A 23,213-nucleotide genomic window follows, 5' to 3' on the forward strand; every position below is an offset into this window, starting at 1 on the left:
GTAGGGAAACCTCATCGTTGGTACTATGTAACAAACAATCGGCGTGCATGGCTGCAAGACATTTTTCACAAAAGTCTTTTTAGTGTTCTGTAGTAGTAGCTGTGATGCTTTTTTTTTTTTTGGAAAAGATTTTTAAAAGAAAAAAATTGAACATTGCAGGCTCATTACAAAACGGGGCCTTCAAGCATAACTGCTTATGGTTTACGCATCATTTAAAACTTCTAGCATCAGCTAAAGCAAGAAATTAAAGATCTTTAAAGAACTGTGATTTGAATAATTCTAAAACTGTACAAAGAAAAGTAATAGCACATTTCTCCAAGTATTTAAAAATTAGAAAAACTAGATAATGTGTCCAGCAAAATAACCGGTCACAAATGAGATAATTTAAATAGAAACTAGGTGTAAGGTGAGGGATTATGATAAGAGTGCATCCTGCAAATCCTTCATGCAAAATTAGACCGTGCTACACTGTGGAAATCGTTCTTAAATTGGGCCTCAACAACCACGCTACAATGCTGAAACGTCAATGTTGAGACGTACAGAAGCGAAGTGTATGTAACCATCAGGCTTTCGACAGGCTCGTCTGTAGCAGTAGATAATGTGGCAGTTACATCCTCCACCACTTACAGAAGTTTCGTTCTTAGCTGCATGTTGTAATATTTGGCTTAGCTTCATGGGGAATTTCCTTAGGGGAGGGGTTCTGTATCTGTTCACATCTAGGGGGAGAGATTATAGCTCTGTCTGTGGTGAACATACCATAATAATGCTATTTCTTAAGCCTTGCAAGGAATGTACTTTTCTCTGCCAGAGGATTCATTGAGTTTCACTCTGGAAATGAGCCGACTCATTAGCTCCATCAGAACACCTCAGTGGTCCTAGCCCATGTCTTTCTTCAGTCAGTAAGAATCCTGTTGCTGTCCCAAGTGGCTCACAGGACAAAATGGGGAAAAGCGGAATTAACATTTTTTTGTGTTTCAAATAGCATTTCTAACATCGAGCCAAGGAGGGACACCTGTGTGTTCAAAAGTGCCAAACAGAAGACCCACTAAATACCTTATTCTGGCACTAATCTGTCTGTGGTGAAACTCCCTGTTTTTCTGTTAGGTTGGATAGGCTAATGTTCAGTAGTCGTCTCTATCCTTTTATTTTAAATGTGTTTAAGAGCATTTATTGTAGGTACGCTGGAGCTACTGACAAAAAAGACTGGAAACACCACAGTATAGAATACAGTGGCCAGTATGTATAGTAGGCATTGACTGCGTCTTCTCCTCAAGTTCATGGACTGCAAGGCCGAGCAATTTGAAACTCATGGTCTGAGAGAATACCTGTTCCATTATATGTCCCACCAGTTTGCTGCACAACTGTGGCATCTGTTCAGAAGTGAAATTCCACATATGTTGGCATACTGCTCGCCGAAAAAAGTACATATTTCTGTTAACTCTTCCAAACACACTGGCCATCGCTTTATACGTCTCAGAAGATAGTGCAAGCTTTGGGGTGTGCTCACATTGCGGCTAAGTCAATAGAAGAGCGAGGAGCAGCCAGAAGAGGCAATCCTGCTCCTTCCTCGCGCTCAACTGGGTGTTCCTGGGCGTGGTGTCCGAGACCCCTGTACCAACACAGTGAGTTGGTTCTGCTGAATTATGTGGCAGCACATTAATCTTGTCACTAAAAACCAAAACTTGATAGGACAAAAATTCTAGTTTCTCACAGTCAAAATTGGATAAGAGGTTTTTTTAGGTCAGGTTCATCTACAGCCATCACAGGCTATTTGCGTATATAGGATTTAGTAGTCTTGATTCTTTGTCAAAATGTGCACACAGTTTGACAGCATCCTTCAAATAGAGTGATGGGTCCTGTAAATTTGAAAAAGTTGGCAGATGTTCTGAAGCACTGCATGACCTACATGTGACTCAATTAGTACACACAAAGTCTGTACCATCAGTTTCTCTAATCAACAAGTACTGCTGGGTAGACAGTTTTAATTGGTATAAAGTAGTAGTGTAGTTTGAAACTGTTAAACTTTCATGAAGCTTATGAAGTATTTGCACATCTTCTATTGACTAAAGAAGCACAGAATTACATGCCTTACTTTGGAAACCTTTCTAAATAGTCATGATGTCAACTTGCAGAATAAAGGATGCTTCTGCATCTTCTTGGACACTTAGTCATTCCGTTGCCCTTCAATCCTGGGAACTTCACTCTACCTTTGTACTAGTACCTTTTATTTATTACTTATTTTACAAGTACATACTCTGACTATGATACAGCTGTTTGTAACATAGAAAGGTTTGTGGTGTGGATATAGATCCTGTATATACAACATGTGGTTGACACAAAATATTTTGGTTGTGCTATTTTTAGTTTTATCAATGTAGATCTTGTTAACTAATTTGAACTAATCGTTAAAAAGATAGTGTATAGAGGATTAAATACAAATTTAGAACTTCATATTTTGTATTTCTGCTGTAAACCAAAAGAACTAAATATCTTAGTCCTGAGGACTGAATTTTGCTGTCATCATTTTGAAACCCGAGCTGCGCTGTCCTGCCTTCCCGTGATGAGTCACAGAAATGTGTTTCTGTCCTGCCTGCCTGAAAAGGTACAGTTCTGTACAGAGGATACAATAAACAAGGAAGAAGAGAATGGAAACAGAGTAATCCCTTCAGCGTTATCAGTGTGCACGTTTTGGATATTCGCCTTCTCTCAATTCAAGACTAACTCAAAATAGGTTGGCTTTTTATCTCTGTTAAGTTCTGGGTGCCAAATTTGACCACACAAAAAAACATCAGCAATAGTTCCCAATCCCCTTCCTCCCTCCTGGGATTGCCAAAGTCCTCCTGACAACTCGAATAGTGTTAGCAGGGTACGGGAGAGTGGGGACATCAGGAGAGACAGCGTGGCTCACACGGAAGGTCTCCCTAGCTCAGTCTCTGACAGTAACCAAGACCAGTTTCTAGAGAAAACTATGGGAATAGTGTAAGAGTAATCATTTTAATCTACTTTATAGCAAAATCTTCACATCCTTTGAAATTATTTAATGTATTATGGCAGCTGGTTTCGTTTTGCACTTCAAATAGTTAAATCTCACTCAGAAAAATTCCTCAAGGTATCTACTTGTAAAGTACTAGGAAAAAAAAATCAGGATAAATATATAGTGTTTCTAGACCTTCTGGCCTCTTCTGCATGTGTTCCAGCAGAAGTTCAGCACACATCCTTATACTTAGCCTGACAAAGGTTCAAGTACAGCGTTCTTTCTTAGTTAACCACCGGTTTCTGTATTTGTGGTGAAACTGCCAGCAGTAAGAGCCCATTTAAAGAAGCTGGGGTTAGACGCATCTTTCTGCTGGAAGCATATGCTAACATCCAGGGGGTGCCTGATCTTTAAGTATGGAGAAACGTTGCAAGGCCGTTTCCTTCCGAAATGAAGGAGTATCACGTGTCTCTCAAGCATTCCAAGTCTTCCCCCGTGTGAGGGATGTTTCCATTGGAAGCTTGTGCTGATTTGTGGGGTTTCTTGAACCAAATTTCACAGGATTGCTTTGTCCCCTTCAAGTCCATCTCAGAACAGATAGATTGGACAATTTAGACCCTTCCTAGTAATTTCTGCTCTCATTGTAGCAGATCTGGAAGGTGAAGAGGGACCATTTGGTCCTTGGTAAAGTTATCGGAAGTTAAAACTCCTGGATCTTTCCCAGGAAGTGTCCTGCATTTTGCATCTAGGGCTTCTGGGCTAATTCATCTGCAAACCTTCACTAGCTAAAAGCATCAGATTAAAAATTAACTTATTAATTGGTCAGTGGTTATCTATGGACTTGTGAGAAAAAAGGCTTTTTTGGAAGAAAACTTGGCTTTTCTGTTTGAAACAATTGTATTTTAGGAGCTGTTTTTTGGTACTTTCTCTCAGAGCCCTTCCTTGTTTGAGCTGTCAGGATAAAAGTGCTAGTGTTAGCTCACTGTCACTTTAATGTCTTGTAAATGATGTTTTATTTGCTGGGGGGAGGAGGTGTTTTGGGCTTTTTTCGCTATGTTGCATTGTTCCTGTCAGTGCCAGAAGGTGGGCAGATGAAATGCAATTTAAAGAAATGCATGCTTTTGAAGTCCTATGCCGGCATAACTTCAACATGTGTGAAAACTGGAGCCTTTACTTACACTTTATAAATTTTCTTGTGTATGTATCAATCATTCTATTAATATTAGAAACAAAAATACGTAAATGGAAAATCTTAATATTGCGAATTGAATAGTTTGGGAATGGTGGGAATTAGATGGCCACAGCCTGAGCAGCAATATTAATGTTTAATTATTCTATAAATCTAGAATTTAGTTAGGAACCGAATAAGAAGATCTAATAACAGTTTATGGCAACATCATCAAGTATGATATTCATGCTAGCAACTAAGTAGATCATGTATTTAATTTTTTTTGTAAGCAACTTCTGTGCTACGTAATTTGTCTGTCTTTGCTTGCTCTTTAAAATAACAAAGGTGGGTGAAACGGTTTATTAAACTTCAATAATATTGAACTTAAGGTAATGTTAATACAGTTTCAAATTCATGGACTCTGTCGTCAGGTCAGCCTCTGTAATAAACTGGTTCTGTAAGGTGCTATGAGAATTTTTCTGTTTAAATGTAAAATGTGGGAATGTGAGTTGTATAGCTTTTTTATGTTGTTTGGTTGGGTTTTTTAAATACATGAAAGTTTGGGATGTTTTTTAAGCTTAACCATGAAATCCCACTCAGGAATCTTTGAAGGTGGTGCCTTTTTTTTTCCTCCCAGTTTTCTTGAGTAGATTGTAAATAAAATTTTCAACCTTTAGAGACAAAATGGAACTCTTGTAAACTCTTCAGTCAGCCTGTGAGATGAAGTATTCTGTGAAGGATCAAACACAAATTTATTCCAAAAAAACTATGTCAACCTCTGCATGGTTTTTAAAATTACTTTTTAAAAAGCTAGTGAAAGTAAATAGCTTAAATTGCCTACTTGATAATTATTCTCTGGAAATACTGTTTCACAGAGTTTTCTTTATAGATTGGTACCTCGTCTTCATGAATAGGAAGTTATACAGTTAAGCCTTTAATACTGTATTTTCTTCTTTGTTTTAACAGCTCAAAGGGAAGAGAAAAGGAACGAAGATAGAGCGGAGCCTTCATCGGCATCAAAGAAAGCTGTTGCATCTATAATGGAGAAACAGACATCTTCTCTCACTAAAAATCTTCCTTCAAAGAAGTCCCCATCCTTCTCTAACACATCACTAACTAAGCAACCGCTCAAACCTTCTGTAGGAAGTTTCAAAGGTGTAATTCCCAAGAAACCTTGGTCTTCATCAGGTGGTGTTCCTTCATCAGGCAGTGTTCCTTCAAAACATTCATCTCTTTCTCATGGCTCATCAGTTTCCAAAAAACCAGCTACATCTTCCAATTTGAGTGGAGGACTCAAAAGGCCTTCACTGTCTTCCGTTCCTACTGCATCTGGAAGTAGTCAAGCAAAAGCATCAGCTATCCCTATCCAGTCACAACCCAACTCTCAGATTCGACAAAATATTCGACGATCCCTAAAAGAAATTTTATGGAAGAGGTGGGAATTCAAAGCACTGATTTTATAGAGGAAGCTACAACTAGAAGTAAACGCTTAGCCTGCAGAGTTTTGTTTACATCTTGATAAGGGATATTGAGAGATTGAATTTATCCTACAGATTACTACAAGTATAATTGGAATTTCAGGTTTATTTACATCAGGATTTTAATTTTTTTTTAATGTAAACCTGATTTAATATTAATATTAAACCTGATTTTAAGACAAACCTGATGTAAAATAAACACGCATGTTTAAAAAATAATTAAATTAAAAAAAATATGCATACTTTAAAAAAAAAGGAAACCTCACTATTCCATTTATATTGAGGCAATTATGGTTGAAGAATAATATTACTGCATAGAAGCCTTTATAATGCAGCTTTTATAAATCTGGTGATGGCAATGCTTGGAGATGTGGAGGTTGTAGGGAACACAGTACAGGAAATATCATAGTGAAAGGTTAAAACCTTACTGAAGCAGAGATTCTGTCCCCTCCCAACATCAAAATCAACTCCAACAAACCCTGGCCAGTGGACAACTGTATCACTTAGGAAAGAAAAAAACAAACAAACAAACAGCAAATTTCCCACAACTTATTGTTGGGGGACTAAAACTCAAGCACTTGGGCTCCCTGTGTTGTCCACAGCAGAACAACTCCTAACTTCAGTGCCATGAGCAGGAGCGGTTGTAAAGGCTGACTTGGTTTCCCAAAGGCTGTCCTCCATGGCTGCCTGTGGACAGTAATGAAAGGTTGCTGTAGTTCACATTTCCAGGTCCTGAGATAGACTTTGGCTTTGAGGTGTCATTTAAAGGAGTCTTGAGCCCTCATTGAATGAGGAGGAGCCTAGCTTAGCTCTGAAAAGTTAGTTTTTTATGAATGCTACCTGAAGATTCATGCCTAACAAATGCACATACCCTTTTTTGTTTTTAACAGAGTCAATGATAGCGATGATCTGGTCATGACAGAGAGTGAAGTAGGGAAAACTCAATATTGAAAAGGAGATGTTTAATTTGTTCCAAGTTACAGACAACAGATACAAGAGTAAATACCGCAGCATCATGTTCAATCTCAAGGACCCCAAAAACCAGGTTTGGAATTTCCTTAAACACTAAACATATACTGAAATTTACTTTTGTTTTTTCATGATACGTCAAACTCTACCTTCAACATTAAGAGTTTCAAGATAGACACTTATGAATTATACTATAAAAGTTTATTATAAAGCCATTCAAATATTTAAAAAAAATATTTTTATCCAAGTAGGAGTTCAAAGTCTACTTTAGTTGGTCATGTGTATTTATTAAGTTTGGGTATTTGGTGTGAAATATTTATTTACAGAATGGTTTTCTTAAAATAAATACAGACTTTATTAATTTCTTCTCTAGTGACATTTTGTAGTATGTATTGGATACTGCCCATGTACTGTGATCATATTTATGCTATAAAAGAAAAAAACAGATGCTGGTACAGATGAAAATACTCACTAGAGAACACTTAAAACTTCTTTCTCCTTTTTTTTTTTTGTTTTCTTTAATTCCTACAATAGTTATGAAATAGGAGAGTGGCTGTTCAACTTCTGGCATTCCTATTCAGTTATAATGATAGTTATTGATGATAATGATGAAAATTTGTGCTTCATGTTTATTTCGTCCTTATTTTCTGGTTGCTGCACCTTTCCAAATCTGCTTATAAGTAGCTGATATTTTTAATGGAGAATTAAGAAATTGGAACAGGTTTTGCCTGTTAAGCACTGCAGATCTTGTTAGTTACCTAAGCAGGTTCTCTTTAGCATGGCAACAAAGTCTGTTCTGTTTTCAGGGACTTTTTCATCGTGTCCTTCGTGAGGAAATCTCCCTGTCAAAACTAGTGAGAATGAAACCAGAAGAACTTTTATCTAAAGAACTGTCTGTATGGAAAGAGAAACCAGCTAAAGCAGTAAGTAACATAATTTTCCCCTGTGTCCTTAGATACGAATTAAGAGCAAGTTTGCCAATCCTTACCACCCATATTATGTTAATGCATCATTTTCTTCCTAATGAAATGCTAATAATGTTCAGTTTCAATATACTTTTTCTCTACCACCAGCCAAATGATAACAAAGTATGGAATAAAATTATAAAATAAATGTGGACTTTTTACCAAAATGGTTTTGTTTCTTTCAGATGATAGAGTCAAGAAGCAAATCTCATGAAATCAAGAAAACAGCTGTAAAACGGGAACATATGCCAGTTGTAAATATGGAAGATTCTCCACCGGTGTCCGATTCTGATGTAAGTATTGGCTATTGCTTCAGCATGAAGACATAAAGGGAGATGTCTTAGATGGTAACTAAGGCCTCAAATTTTTCATCAGAAGTGGAGATTGTCTCAATGAACTGTAAGGATATCATTACCTTAGTAGGTGTGCTATGAGCATGTTTCCTTTTAGTTTGAAGGAGTGCAACAATGAAATGATAGGCATATTTTGCTTGCACTTCCAAAATGCTGTGTATTTTTCAGCCTTTGCTGTCAGTTTACAGAGAAATTATTTCTAAACGTTCGCTATCTACTTCAGAACATCATAGAATGAAATGAGGACAAATATTATCTGAGAACTTTATCTGACATGATATGCTTTAACCAAGGCCTTTAATCTTACTTTTAAAGAACTGAATTAATAGTTTCCAAAGTATTTTTTTACACTTGAGGTCCATGATCAGCTGGAATATTTTTGGTGTTTATTCACTTTTAGGAGCAGCAAGAGTCAGCCCGAACTGCACCAAATTTAAACAGCGCTCCTTCTCTAGATGTTTTTAGCAGTATGTTGAAGGATACAACAAGTCAACATCGAGCCCATCTTTTTGACCTGAACTGCAAAATCTGTACAGGTATCTACAGTGCTGACTTTGTGCAAAGTAAAAGAATTTTTACGTTAAGAGTATTGTTTCTTTATGTGTTTTTCTTCAAACTATTTCATTGTTAAATAGTAATCAAAAGCTTTTGAAATAAATTTATAGGTCAGATTTCAGCATCTGAAGATGAAGTACCACCTAAGAAGACAAAGTATGGGGCTCCTGTTAAAAAGGTGGAGTCGAAATCAAAACCAGAAGTTCAGCCAAAGTATGAAAGTTCTGCACCGACCCCAACAGCAGAGCCTGCCAAAGAGGCTGTCTCTGAAAACACCATGGAAACTGAAGTTGGACCGGTAGCAGAAACAGTTCCTCAGTCAAGCGTAGAAAGAACTTACATTCCTACAACCCAGGGCCATAACAATACAGATTCTTCTGTTCCTGAAGTGGTTTCTGCTTTTCCTGCCTCTTGTGCTGGCGGAGTTGTCACAACCGTAACAGTTTCTGGCAGAGATCCTAGGACAGCAATGAGCAGCTCCTCTGGTATTGTGACGCCAGCCCTGCGTTCTGGTCCTGCGTCCGACAAAGTTTCGACCGGGGAAACAAAACAGGAAACTTCAAAACCCATTATGACTGTCCCCAAATCAATATTAACAAAGCCATCATCCTCACCAGATCCAAGATACTTAGCAGTTCATCATTCACCCAATATCAAGTGCGTATACTTAATAATAAGCCAAGCTACTGAATCTTTAAAGTTATCTTCAGTCCCATGTGTCCCATGTCCCATTCCCCTCCCCCCAGTTAAAAGGCATGTTCAACTTTAAAGTTCAGGTAGCCTGATTCAGATTTTTAATTTACCATCTCCTCATTTACCCTCTGTAGTTGGTAAAATTTTTGGAGCATCTGTGAATGTTGACAGCAAACATTCTACCATGTGTTTGGGCAGATAAATAAAAATTGAAGGTATTATGCAGACTTAGATGTCTGTATGTATGTTAATATACAGAAAGCTAGTGTATGTGAGAGATGATTTAAAGGCATTTCCAAATTTTCATCCTATATAAAAATACTGTTAATCTGAGTTTATGAATATGAATTAAAATTAACCAATTGATCAGCTTGAAAGGAAGTGGATTTCTTTCATATTCTGGATATATACGGTAATAAAAATAAATATTGCAAAGTATATCCTTATGCAACTGCAGTTAAAAGATTTTTGTTCATATCAAATTCTTTTAATTGAGAATCTCAGATGCAGATTGACCCAATTAGTGGGAAATACATAATTCAGATTAGTTTGTTACAGAGTCAGGATCACAACAGTTATAGTGCTAACCTAATTTTATAAAAGTCCTATCTTTTGGCATCTTTTTGCCTGTCTGCAGCTACAAGTTTATTTTCTGTTACTTCTTGCTTTTTTCACTAATTCCAAGTTAATGAAGAACGTTAACAAAGCATTTAGTAAAAGTTCTGTTACTTGTTTAAAATAAAGTATTTGTTCAATAGGAGGAGTTGAAAAAAAAAAAAAAAAAGAAGAGACCGTTCTCGTCTGTATTCTGTAACTTTTCTGTTTTGGATTTGTTTTGCAGTGTTGCAGAGCCACGCTCTCCTCAAGACAGTGATACCTCTCTCTTTCTCTCTCGTCTCAACACCATTTGGAAAGGATTTATTAACATGCAAAGTGTGGCCAAATTTGTCACTAAAGCATATCCTGTCTCCGGGTGTTTTGATTATCTTAGCGAGGTTAGCACTGACATGTTTATGTGTTTAGAATAAATCTATACTGCAGTTTCTGTTGCTGGAAAGGCTGGGGTCACTGTATATATATTGTAATATTAGAGCTGTAGCAGTGGTAAATGTCATCCCTTTGGAAACAGAAAAAGGAAAAAAAAAAAAGCCTTTTAAAAATTCCTCACAAATTTGTGAAGAATTCTCATGTCTTTAAACATGTTTATACATATGTTAGGATCTAACATGGAATAATACCTTTATTTCAGCTTCATTTTTTTAAAAGAAGTTTTAGAGCCAGTATTTTAAAGTAGATGTCTTGTTCTGTTCTCAAACTAGATGGGTCACTGTAGTTATCTATTGCAAAACTTTGGTCATTGATGAAAAATATCATCCTTTTTACTAATTTTCAAATAAAAACAGGTGGATGATATTATTCTAGGAGGGTGTATATTCAAATAATGAGAATACAAAGGTTTGCACTAAAACAAATAAGCTTTTCTTTTTTTTTTCTCTGAAGTGCATGTTATGTGACTGTTAGGAAGTTTCAACACAAATGTGTGTTTTAGGACTTTTATTAGTAGGGTTGGTGGTTCTTTTTGGTATTGCTTTTGCTAAAAGGATTTTACTGTCCTCATGACAGGAAGCTCGCTAGAATTCATGTGGCCTGTAGTCACGAGTGCAGCACTTCCTGAGAAACTGAAAGCGTGGAGAAAATCTGTGTTTCAAATAGCAGCTTCTCTATAAAAACAAAGCCAATAATGGGCGTGCAGAACTATTAGACATTTTACTGCTATCCTTGTTGGGAGTGCCTTTTCTGTTTCATGTACACTGTTAGCCTTTTGGTAACATGCCATAATTTAAACACCTTGAAATTTAGAAATAGCCTGTCTGAAATTAGAAAAGTATATATGAAAGTTTACTAAATTATAATAGTGCATTATCCACTAGGCTACTGGGATGGGGCAACCTGCACTGCTTTTAGTCATTAGTCTCTTTTGGTTTTTCTCATACTACCATGTAATGCTTCTTGTTTAGGATTTACCAGATACAATTCACATTGGTGGGAGGATCTCACCGAAGACAGTCTGGGATTATGTTGGCAAACTCAAATCTTCACTTTCTAAGGTATTCACTTAAAATCCTTTGCAAAACCCAGAAGAAAAATACAGCAATATGAAATGACCACTTCTTATAAATAAGTGAACAGCAAATACTGACATAGGTCACACCTGGAAAACTACCGACACCACTTATTGCTTTGAAATTTTTGATTTATTTGAAGAAACATACTTATTGAGCTGCAGATCCTCTTGATCTCTCTCTCCTGCATTGTAGTTAAATCTTCATACTATTTATTAATTTTAAATGATTGAACATAAATAATCTATTTATTCAGTATTGAAGATTGAAATTCAAATTTCAAAGAAAAGGAACTTATCATTAAATGTAATAGATTTTACTCTTAAGAACACTTCAGAAGTGAAAAAATGACACACGGTATATAGATACAATCATCCATTTCTTTCATATTAATTTGAGCCTCAAAAGGTTTAGTTTGATGTAAGATACACAAGTAATTTGTATTTCCAAAAATAACAAACCTAATTCTGTTTTAATATTACCAATTGAACAACAGTAGTCTCTTAAAGCTAGAGTATTGCCTTGAAAACACAGTTGGAGTGATAAATGTACAATTTATTTTTACCCCTGGAATTTGTCCTTTACTATTTTATTTGCTGGTATGTTGCAGGTTGAATTTTTCCACTTTGCTTTTGTATTACAGGAATTGTGTTTGATTCGTTTCCATCCTGCAACAGAAGAAGAAGAAGTTGCCTATATCTCTCTCTACTCCTATTTTAGCAGTCGTGGTCGTTTTGGTGTTGTAGCTAATAACAACAGACATATCAAGGATCTCTACCTGATCCCCCTGAGTTCTAAGGACCCAATTCCTTCCAAACTCTTGCCCTTTGAGGGACCAGGTAAGCACAAAACAGGGGAGGTTAAATGCTAGGTAAAATCACAAAACAAAAGTCAATCGGAGACAGGTTCTTGTTGAATGTTTAATGTAAGCATTATTAAATTTTTTTAAATATAAAACCAATTTTAAAGTATGTAAATAGGGAAAAATTGGAAATCCAACTCTGTTCAAGATAAAATTGCCTGAAATTTACGTAGCCTTTCCAACAAGATGCTTATATGCTGTTAGGAGGATGAGTTTATCTGTAAAATCCAGTATGTGGAACAGCCACTATATTGGAAAAAAAAGCAACAAAAAACCCCCACCCTATCTTCAGCAACCCATAAATCCACAAAACCCTAGGCCCTTACAAGCCATTCACCATGGCTTAAATCAAGCAGGAAACTTAACCCACAGGAGTCAAGAAATCCATGAAGACAAAGGTAATATTTATAGTGGTTTCACTACGTTGTCATTGTCTCATGCTAAGTATTAATTTGTACATGCAATATGGTGCACAAGGTGTTTGAAATGTTTTGTTCTAGGTGGTGCAAACTGTAGCCAAATCACTGACTTCTGAAAATTGGTTTGTTGTGGGGGAACGGGATCCACATTCCTTACAGTTAGTAGGTGGCAGACAGTAATTGGTATTGGGAGGTTATATTATAATCTTTTATTTTTAGATAAAATTAGCAGTAGTAATGTTTGCCTTGAGTTTGCTCCATGTTTGTGCACTGAACATGGTAACAGAAGAACTGAAAATGAATTCAGCCATGAAACACCCTTCTATTACAAAATTTGAAGTCATCTTCATCTGAGGATGGAGGAGTTGCATATGCTTAGTTTCCAAATAAGTGTCTGGGATTTTATATAAAGATAACAGATTGAGAAGCTGAAGAACTACAGGTTTCAATGAAGGCAGTAGTTCATTGTCATAACAATGGTTTGCAAAATACTAAATGGTAGGTGTGAAACATCAATCATGCAAGGAGCTGACCTTTCTGAGAAGCTGACTGTCCTCTACTTCCCAAATACAATTTTAGAACTAAAATCAATAAAGCATTCTCAGACCAACAGGGCCAGGTTTTCATGCGTTAATGGCATATGACTTCAACAACAACAACTACATCATTAGTAAAATGCCCTCCTTTCCTGTATGAGATTGCAAAGGGCACTTGCTCTGCGTCCTCAGACAAGATTTTTCTCACACACTCCAAGTCTATCTTATCCATCCTTGAATGGTGCACAGTCTAGGTCATTGGTTTTAGGCCATAGCTAAAAAGGCAGGGTTATTGCAATTAAATTACAGCAACGTAGCTATAATTGTTGAATCTCAGCTCCTCATAGTCTTTGACTTACTGAATTCTTGAAAGGTAGGCAAAAACTGTGATTCTTGTTTCATAGCCAAGAAACGAAAACACCAGGTGTAGAACACTTTTGGCACAGGGATGTAGGCAAAAGAGGCTTAACTCATGGACAAGTTTTTCCAGCCAGGACAAAAAAATACCCTCATTTCTGGTCACACAAGAATGGGATTGGCCGTTGAATCAGCTGTAAGTGTCTGCAGCCTTTTAGTGGGCTCCTAAATGCCACCCTAAAGAAGGTTAATTACCTAATCGTTGCATACTTGCATTCCTGTGGAAATACCAGCTTTCCTTTTTATACTTCCTTTTACTTTTTCGTTATAGGTTTCATTTCAGGTGAAACTCTTCTCTTAGATTGGAGGCTGGCAAATGTAGACACACTCTGCTAAGTATTAGAACAGAAATTTGTCATGTCAGCCTGGTTTTGCCGAGTTTAAAGTGTAAAAGTTTTTCAAAACAAGGGTATTGTTCAGAAGAAATACAGGTGTCATTTGCAGGTGTTGTTCATGGAGCCAAATTTTGTAAGTCAGGTTTTCAAATTGAAATACATTTTTGTAGGCAAAGTGGTTAAAGGATAGCAATAGAAACAAGGTTCCAAAGGCAGAGAGGCCATACGGTGTAACAGATTCATAAAAGAGCCACTAAGACTTTTGCCATCAACTCGCATGTCTTGGAAACTTCTGTAGCGGCCTTTACCTCATACTTCTGCTAAGTTGTGTTCGTATTTTAAAACTGGATCCGGTATTGGGGGGCAAAAACCATCAGGTAAGCTGTTTTTCTGGTTTTGTGTATGTATTAAAACCACGGCATAAAAGACATGTAATCCATACTTTTTAATGACATCTGATGGAATTTACCGCTTTTTCTTTCTTTCACAATCAATAAAAATATTTTATGGAAAGTGGTCATTGTCTCCTTAAATTTAATCGTGTACCTTCAAATAGAGTTTAGCAAGGACTCGAAGCATTAGGCTTTAGATAGCTTAAGATGATTTCATAAATATGACTGGAGGGGGGAGGAGGGAGAGGACAATAAACCCCTGCCACTCCAGAAATCCTAGTTAGAAGATATTCCAGCTGTATCAACCAGTTCCATCAGGGCACATATGGATTATGAATTTCTCCTGTTTTCTGATGGACTGGATTTGGAACACAACTGAGGACTTCTGAACTGCGCTAGTCCCTAGAAGATCTACAAAAAACTTTGACGTGGGTGATTTAAAAACAGAGGAAAATGGAAGGTTATCCATATTTGTACTTAATTAATCTCAGACATTTATTACCAGATTTTGTGCATCAGTGGGCTCTTCCACATTGTCTTTTTGCAATGGTTTACTGTTTGTGAATTTACTTGCCTGTTCACATACAGACTGAACCTTATTGAGCACTTTCATCTGTAGATCTTGTAGCACTTTGTAAAAAATAGTATAAATAGAAAGTGATTTATTGAGGGATTTAGTGTCAACGTTGGGAACGTAACAAGTATCTTGCATAGTTAAACAAATTTTAATAAACCAGCCATATATCAGCAAAGGATTCCACAAATGTTGATAGATCTCTTGTGGTAGTTTACAGTAGGAAGTGTGTTTTTTCTTAAAGTATGAAGGCATGAAATCTCCTCATGCTGTTTAGAATGCTCTTAAAAATTGCAACAAATGGAACAAAACTCTGAATGGAGTTAGGTGTCTTCATCTCAGCAGGTATCATTATGAAAAGCAGCAGCAGTAGAAGAACGTGGCATTATGAACCTTATTTTTCTATGCCAGCCAATTCCATTCAGCAAGCATACCTTAATGTGCAGCAGTGTTACAATGCTGGAAGTGAGCTGTATCCCTGAATTAAGGGTGCACAAATCTGATGTTAATTGTCAGGTGCTCTCATGATTAATTGGGACAAATATTTAAATGATGTTGATAAAATTTTAAAAGGATCTTATATTGATCTCTGCAGTTTAAAAATGTACACCATGGGTATGCTTAGTCCGTTCCTGTGGTTTTGTCACTGCTGTACAGAAATTTGGCATATATCTGTAACAGTACAGGTAACTTCTTACCCGCTGATGATGATAGGGAAAAATTGTGGCCATTATATACATAAATATTATGAAACTTTTTTAATGGAAACACGTGTTTAAGAAAAACATTCATCCAATACTAATATTTAGTATATCCCATTTTAATGGCTTTAGTTACAGGATGTAGCTCAATAAAACCAGCATGTGGACTTCAAATACATAATAAGATAATAAGTATTTTATAAATAATTTAGCCCTGAAAGCTACTAACTCTGCCGACACAGCTTGCAGCACTTTTAAAATGCTTGCTTGTGAAAGACAGTCATTGAGCAATAGTTGGAGACTGCAGCCAACATTTTCCTTATTACCTAAAATTAGGCACTTAACCTATTTATGGATATTGAAATGGGACTGACTTTTGAAATGCTGGTGGAGCTGTATGTTTCCATTCAAAAGTATTTAGTATTTGATCACTTTGAACTGAGTGAATGTAGAAGCTAGGTTAGGCATAACTTCTAATATTTAGGTAAAATTACAGTATCAAAATGTAAAATTTTAATGGGTTTATTCTATGATGACTAAACTCTAAACAGATTAAATTATAACTAATGTTACTACTGCAATTTATTGTCATGAAAGTGTCTTAAAATTACACCCTGTTTTAATTAGTGACTTCATCCCTGTTACAGGGATTCAAAGCTGATTTTTCAGTAATTGCTGTTTATTAGATATCCCATCTCATGGATATTTGAAACCTGTTTATTTCAGTTATTCAGTGTTTGAGATTCATTGTGACTAATTGCATAAATCGCAGCTCTCTGCATAAAAGTAGATAACCAAAGCATTAACAACAGAAGAACAGCAAATGCATCCTAGGAGTTTTTAGATGAAGACCAGTTTGTGAGATTCTCTGCACTGGCCAACACTGACCAAATGTGGAGTCGTTACTCATATGCTGCTGATGAAAAAATATAAAGCAAATTCACACACAGTGAGCCATTTCTAACTAACAAGTCTATGCTAACTGTAAACTGTGAAAGTGGTTTTTTTCCAAGTTAACTTGTCTTACTTTTGAACAATGCCTTGATCTTACATATTAATATCATTTAATTTAAGGTAGTAAATTCTTGTGAACAGGACTCCTAGAATTCCTTTTAGGCTGTGGGTGCAAATGAGTATTTGGATAAGTCAAGTATTTATGTGGTCTTTTTTGAATAATCTTAGATTCACTGAAAATAATTATTTGTTTAGTTCTTGTCCTGCCTACTTTCATTGTGCATCTCAGCATCCCTACCCCTCTGAAGGGGCAAATTCGTGCATGTACTGAATTATTAGCATATCTTAGTTCTGGTAATATAGCTGGTTAATTTTATGCAGGTATTTACAATTTTTATAATTTTTTTCTAAATATGAAAGAAGAGGTGAAAGTTGGCAACATTTTCCTAACACAGAAATCTTGTGCTTGGAGGAAAAAAACTTTTTGGCCCTGAATTTTAGATATACAATTAGGAAATAATATGTACTACAAAATGAAAAGTAAAATATTATTTAAAATGTGCAATGCCCTCTTAACCACAGAACTATGTAAAACTTGACCACTGAACTGTGAAATAATATAAATTCATTTTGGATCTAGAATGCATTCTACAGAATAACTGTTTCCCAAAAACTTTCACTCAAATTTAATTATTCTTGTTTCTCAACATAATTATAATGAGAGCCATTCCTGATAGGAAATCTCAAGCAAATATTTCAGATTGGCCTCAAATTTTCATTATAATTTTGTCTGGTCTTTTAAACAGACTATTTATAGGGACTAACCAGACTTTGCTGGTTTCTTCATTAAGCAATTAGAACAGTTTCACTGTACTATTACCAGTTACAATCAGAAGAGGATTTTTTCCCCTCCGTCGTCAAGACATCTCATAAAACTTCAAAGTTAACTTATTTTATTTGAAAAATTACTGTGTTTGTCTTATTAACTATAGTTCATTATTTGGAAAATAAGGTTTATATGGGATAAGATTTGAGCGTAAGAAGGGGAAGCGTGATTTAGGGGGACATTCTGTGAACAAAAGTTATTGCTTAATGAAGTATATAGCAAGTATTGAAGAGAAATACTAAGTTTAAAACATAAAGCAGCTATAGTTTTTGTGTGTTATTTAGCAAACTGCAAATAATTCCTGCAGCATAGGCTTTCATTGAAGAAGTCTTGACTTAATTGATTCTAATGGTTGGGCTTTCCCTTGGCATCAATTCAGCCAAGTTTTCATCTTGTACTTAAGTAGATTCTAACTGAATTTAGCTTAAGCTGTAAGAGTGGTGGTATCTTCTCACTGACAAAACTTCATATTTAAGCTAAAAATATATTAAACTCTTTTACTAATTTCTTGGTGTGAAGTTAGGAACAAAAGACCTTAGAAAAGGTGAAATTTATTAAGCATGAATATAAATTTAGGAAACCATCTGATGTAATTTTCTCATTAGATGGTAAATTCAAGAGTCCTCCTAAAACTTCGAATTCAGTTGTTTCAGCAAAGTAATTTATTTGTGAATGTGGTTTGCTAATGCAACATATCTGCAACTGTGGGGTTTGGGGTTTTTTGTTGGTATCAAAAAGTTTTCAGTGGTAATAATCAGATATTTAAAAATTGTTCCTTAATGAGCAGTTGGTTTAGTTTAATAGGAATGAGGAACATATATATATATATGTGAAACTCTTAGTTACGGGATCATGAATATAAGGAACAACGTAGGTCAGAGTCCTTGCCTTACTGTTTAACCACAGTGAACGTTATCTGTTATTTTACAGGTTGTTTTGTGTTTCTATATTACTGCTTTCTAGCTGGATGCGAGTAATAACTAATGATACATGTGGGGGAAAGATAGGGGTCCTCCAAAGAGGACCTTTTGAAAGTCATTAAATCCAGAAGTTAAAAAAGCCTCTCTTTATACAGATTTTCTACATTTACCACCAACTGTATGTTAAAGGATTTATTCCCCACCCTTCATTCTGGACATGTTTATCTTCCATAAGTGCCAGTGGGAACTGTGCATGTAAAAGGAAGAAACACAGTAACATGAAACAGACCTACAGACCTTTGCCTTTTTCCTCTTTATCAGAAACTTTCCCATCATTTTTGGATATACTTCTCCAAAGATTCAAATCAAAGTAGTAATTATTTTCACAATGTTTTTTACTTCTAGAAAAGCCTACAGCATCAAAATGAATCACACAACAGAGGGTTTAAAGTCACCTTGCCCTCTGCATACCAGGTTCTTCCCCAACCAACCATTTTCTTGCAGAGAAAGCAAACACACCCAGGGTCCCTTTCTCCCACAGGCTAAACTCGGGTCTGCTTAAGCTCTCCTTTGCTTGTTTGGTATGTTATCAGTCTCCCTGCTTCTGTCACCTTTTAAAATAACTTCCAGCTGGAAAAAAACAAACAAACAGGGAGTGGGTTACAAGCTTTAATACTGTTTCCAAACATGGTTTGTTTGAGGTTATCTTTTTAGCAACTACTGGTATTTGTTTAACTTAGACAAAATATTTATAGACTGGTATAAATGTCAATGTAGTCTTTTAGCACAGATTATAACAGAAATACAGTTATGAAGTTTAGCCCAGGTTTTCTCATTTTTCAACATCTCTGTGTATACAACGTATTTGCAAACTATTTAGAAGTAAATATATGATTTTTCAGGTAGAGATGTAGGGGTGGTTGAACAACAACAAAAACGATGTAAGAATACAAAAAATATAAAAACTTTTTTTTGGTTTTGAACATTTGCAGAGACACTTTTTAATACTCATACCTGTTGCTGCAGTCTTTTATTAGAAATGACAAGGAATGAATTAAAACATTTCTTTACTTGTTATATACACATATATATATAAAAAAAGTAAAGAAATATAGATGCAGTCGTTTATGGACTAATGAAAATTGCCAACAGGTCATCTAACGGAATTATAAAAACCTGTTATCTTTATGACTTTTATAGCTGCTACTATATGAAAGAGTAAGTTTCTACTGAAAGCATAATTAAAAACTAGTTTTTTACATATACAATCTTTGTGTTCCCTTTCAGGTCTTGAGTCATCTCGACCAAATTTAATTCTCGGGTTGGTTATCTGTCAGAAAGGGAAACGTCTTGCCACTGGCACTGAAACAGAAAAGATCGAGGAAAAGCGAAGCAGAATTCAAGCACATGACGAAACTGAAACAACATTGTTCTCTAAAGGACCACTGGCTGCTTCGCAAGAGAAGAAAACTCCAAAATACACACTTTATTCAGGAGATTCAGCTGTAAGTACAACACCGCCTGGATCTCCTCCACCTCCACCCCCACTTCCCATGCCAGACGCCTCAGTGGTTACACCTTCAGTATTAAAAATACTGTCCTCAATTAAAAGTGGAACTACAACTACTGTAGCACCACCAGTTTCAACTGCTGCTTCTGCAAGTGCTACTGCTACGCATTCTTCATCCTCAAAAACTGCCACACCTCTCGAGCACATCCTGCAGACGCTTTTTGGAAAAAAGAAAACTTTTGAGCCTTTTGCTAAGGATTCTGAAACTGTCCAGTCTTCAAATCAGGAAGGTCAAGCTGCTGCTGATGGAGGAATGTCAGCTGTTCCTTTGTTAGATCCCATTGTGCAACAGTTTGGACAGATGTCAAAAGACAGAGCTATAGAAGAGGAGGAGGATGACAGACCATATGATCCTGAAGAAGAATATGGTCCGGAGAAAGCTTTTGAAATGCAGACTGGTGAAAGTGAAAAACGATATAATGTGGAAAAACCATCTACTACAGCAGAACTAGAGGATGAGGCCTATGATCCAGAAGATGAAACCATCTTGGAGGAAGCAAAAGTTGCTGTTGATGACTTACCTAACAAAATGTATTCAGACACTAAAAGCAATTCTTTGGAAACATCTGCTTCATATGTGCCTGATTTATCTGCATCCTCATCCTTGGTAGAACAACAAAAAATGTTGGAAGAATTAAACAAACAAATAGAAGAACAGAAAAGACAACTAGAGGAACAAGAAGAAGCCCTCAGACAACAAAGAGCAGCTGTTGGTGTTTCAATGGCTCATTTTTCAGTGTCTGATGCTTTAATGTCACCACCACCAAAATCTTCTCTAATAAAAACTGAATTATTCCATCAGGACCAGCAAGCTACACAAAAAGTAGATTTACCTTCATCTTTAAATCAGCAAGCACAAGTTTTAAACCAGGGCTGTGACCCAAGGCAGAATAGAGATCCTCGACAAGCTAGAAGAATGGTGACAGAGGCTAATGACAATGTTGATTCTCGAATAAAGCCACAGGTGGTACAGAATGAGATATCCACAAGAGAAATTGCTCCAGCAAGTTTTCCAAATGCTTTGCAGACTTCACTTGGTAAGGAAGATAAAACTTTAATTTCTGCTACTCAGCCTGGTTTTAGTGGTGATAATTGGGTTTCAAGTGAAAAGGCTTCTATGGTGTCCCAGAAAGAGGCATCTAATACCAAATTTGAGAACACACTTCAAGTTAATTTGGAAAACATGAGTCAAACAGCTTCTGGAGACCCTTCTACATCCAAACCTTTACGTAAAGTGCTGCTTCCAACACCTCCAAGTACGTCTTTTCAACCTAATTTCTCCACATCAAACGACAGTCAGTCTTTGCAAGATATGCATAAAGTATCATGGTCAAATGAGTCAAAGGAAGTAATGGGAAGGGATTCTTTTTCAAATGCAATGTTTACTTCTCAGGAAAAGGCAGCTGGTCACTTTGAACCAGAGAGGGGTCTTTCATCAGTGCAATATGACGAACAAAGAAATCCTCAGTCTCATCAATTTGTAGAACAAACTGAATCTCCATCCGTTCAGAGTGAGGGCGGACCTTCCCCACAGCACTTTGACGAAAACCGAGCTGGACCTCCATTTTCTTTGTCTGGGCAGAAGGGAGGGCCTCCACCACCACTGATGCTCAATGCACCTGGAGGACCTCATGGACCTAATTTTAGAGGACCGGCACCACAGTTCTCTGAAGAGCATGGTTCTCCAAATAATGATGGGCAAAGAGGACCTCCATCTGGAAGATTTGGAGGTCAAAAGGGTCCCATTCCTTCCTTATTTTCTGCACAGCATGGACCACCATCTCTTTTTGGTGATAATAGGGGCCCTGCCCCTTCTTATCACGGTGTTCCAAGAGGAATGTCACCATCTCAGTTTGAAGATCGTAGGGAACCTCACATGGAACAAAGGGAATTCTCAGATTCCCAATATAATGAAATGATTAGGCCTCCAGGACAGTTCGAAGGATCAGATCCATCTCAGTTTATGGGAAACAGAGGACCTTCGCCTTTTCCTTTTGGAGGTCAAAGACGACCCCCACCAGCTCAGTTTAAAGGACAAAGAGGAGGCCCTCAGTTTGGAGGGCCAAGAGGTCCAGCCCCAAGTCATTTTGGGGGACCAAGAGGGCCTCACCCAAATCAATTTGAAGGGCAGAGAGGTCCAGCTCCAAATCATATACCTGGCCCAAGAGGACTTTTGCCACAGCCGTTTGAAGAACGGAGAGGGAGTCCACCACCCAGATTTGCCAACCAGAGAGGTCCAGCACCGCTTCAGTTTGGAGGACCAAGAGGAGCCACACCTGCAATGTTTCCAGAAGAAAATGAACCTCCCAATTCTAGATTTCATTTCCAAGGTCAGTCACCACAAGGTATGAAGCCAACCCCAAGACCACTCCTGGACCTCCCAAGCCATCCACCACCCCACAGGAAAGAGATGTGGGAGGAAGCTGGACCATCTGCATCTCTTTCCAATATTTCTGGACAAGGATCTGAGTCAGAAGGACAATGGTCAGCATCTGACTTCCGAGAAGGCAAAAATCCCGAATTTAGAGGCCAGACATTTGAAGGGAGACAGAGGGAGAGATTTGAGGGAGGAAATAAAGACAAGGTTTTAGATCAGCCAGAGCCTCAGCAAGCAGATAATCGACAAGGTAGACCATTTGAGGAAAGACGGAGGGATCGAGAACATGGCAGACCTTGGGAAAGAGACCGTGGCAGAAACTGGAATAGAGACAGGGACTGGGAGAGACACAGAGACAAGGAATGGGATAAAAATAGAGACAGAAACCAAAACAAAGATAGAGAGAAGGATTCAGAGCGGGCTAAAGACTGGGAAAGAAACAGAGACCGAGATAGAGCGAGAACCAGAGAGCGAGAATCCTATAGAAGACGTGATAGAGAGCGATCAAGAAGCAGAGACAGAGATCGTGACAGAGAGAAAGACAGGGACAGGGATCGAAGCAGGGAAAAAGAAAAAGATCGAGAGAGAGATCGAGATCGTGACAGAGAAAGAGGAAAAGATCGCAAAGATCGGAGTAAGAGTAGGGAAATTGGTAAGGAGATGAAGCCAGAAACACCGAAGGAACCTCAGAAACCAACAGAAATGGAAGCTTCATCTTCCACCAATCAGTCATAGAATTATGATTGATATTATATTTCCTATAAATAATATGCTTTTACAACACAGCAAAGACTGAGCATCTTCTGTATATACTGTATATTCTCACCTTTAAAAAATACTGTTGTAAAACTAGCCTTACAAAATGTACTGATAAGTTAGCAATTTTTAAACAACTGTGAATGAAAATATTCAACTAGATAAAAGGCAAGAACATACTGGACTTTCACTTGCTGCATTTTGTGCATAATGTTTTTCTTATAAAAATTCACAGC

At 37.0% G+C, this 23,213-nt stretch overlaps 1 protein-coding gene across 1 annotated transcript in view; it reads left to right on the forward strand.

The window, feature by feature from the left end:
• Positions 1-22,956, forward strand: part of LOC104167422 (death-inducer obliterator 1-like) — a 39,907-nt gene extending 16,951 nt beyond the window's left edge. The window contains 11 exon segments of the mRNA XM_009707671.1: positions 5,109-5,577; positions 6,511-6,558; positions 6,560-6,665; positions 7,396-7,512; positions 7,740-7,847; positions 8,308-8,443; positions 8,573-9,119; positions 9,997-10,150; positions 11,174-11,263; positions 11,922-12,117; positions 19,562-22,956. Of these exon segments, the coding sequence (XP_009705973.1) occupies positions 5,109-5,577; positions 6,511-6,558; positions 6,560-6,665; positions 7,396-7,512; positions 7,740-7,847; positions 8,308-8,443; positions 8,573-9,119; positions 9,997-10,150; positions 11,174-11,263; positions 11,922-12,117; positions 19,562-22,956 (5,366 nt within the window).
• Positions 22,957-23,213: the final 257 nt, after the last annotated feature.

Source organism: Cariama cristata, unplaced genomic scaffold, assembly GCF_000690535.1.
Source record: "Cariama cristata isolate BGI_N322 unplaced genomic scaffold, ASM69053v1 scaffold28299, whole genome shotgun sequence".
NCBI lineage: Eukaryota > Metazoa > Chordata > Aves > Cariamiformes > Cariamidae > Cariama > Cariama cristata.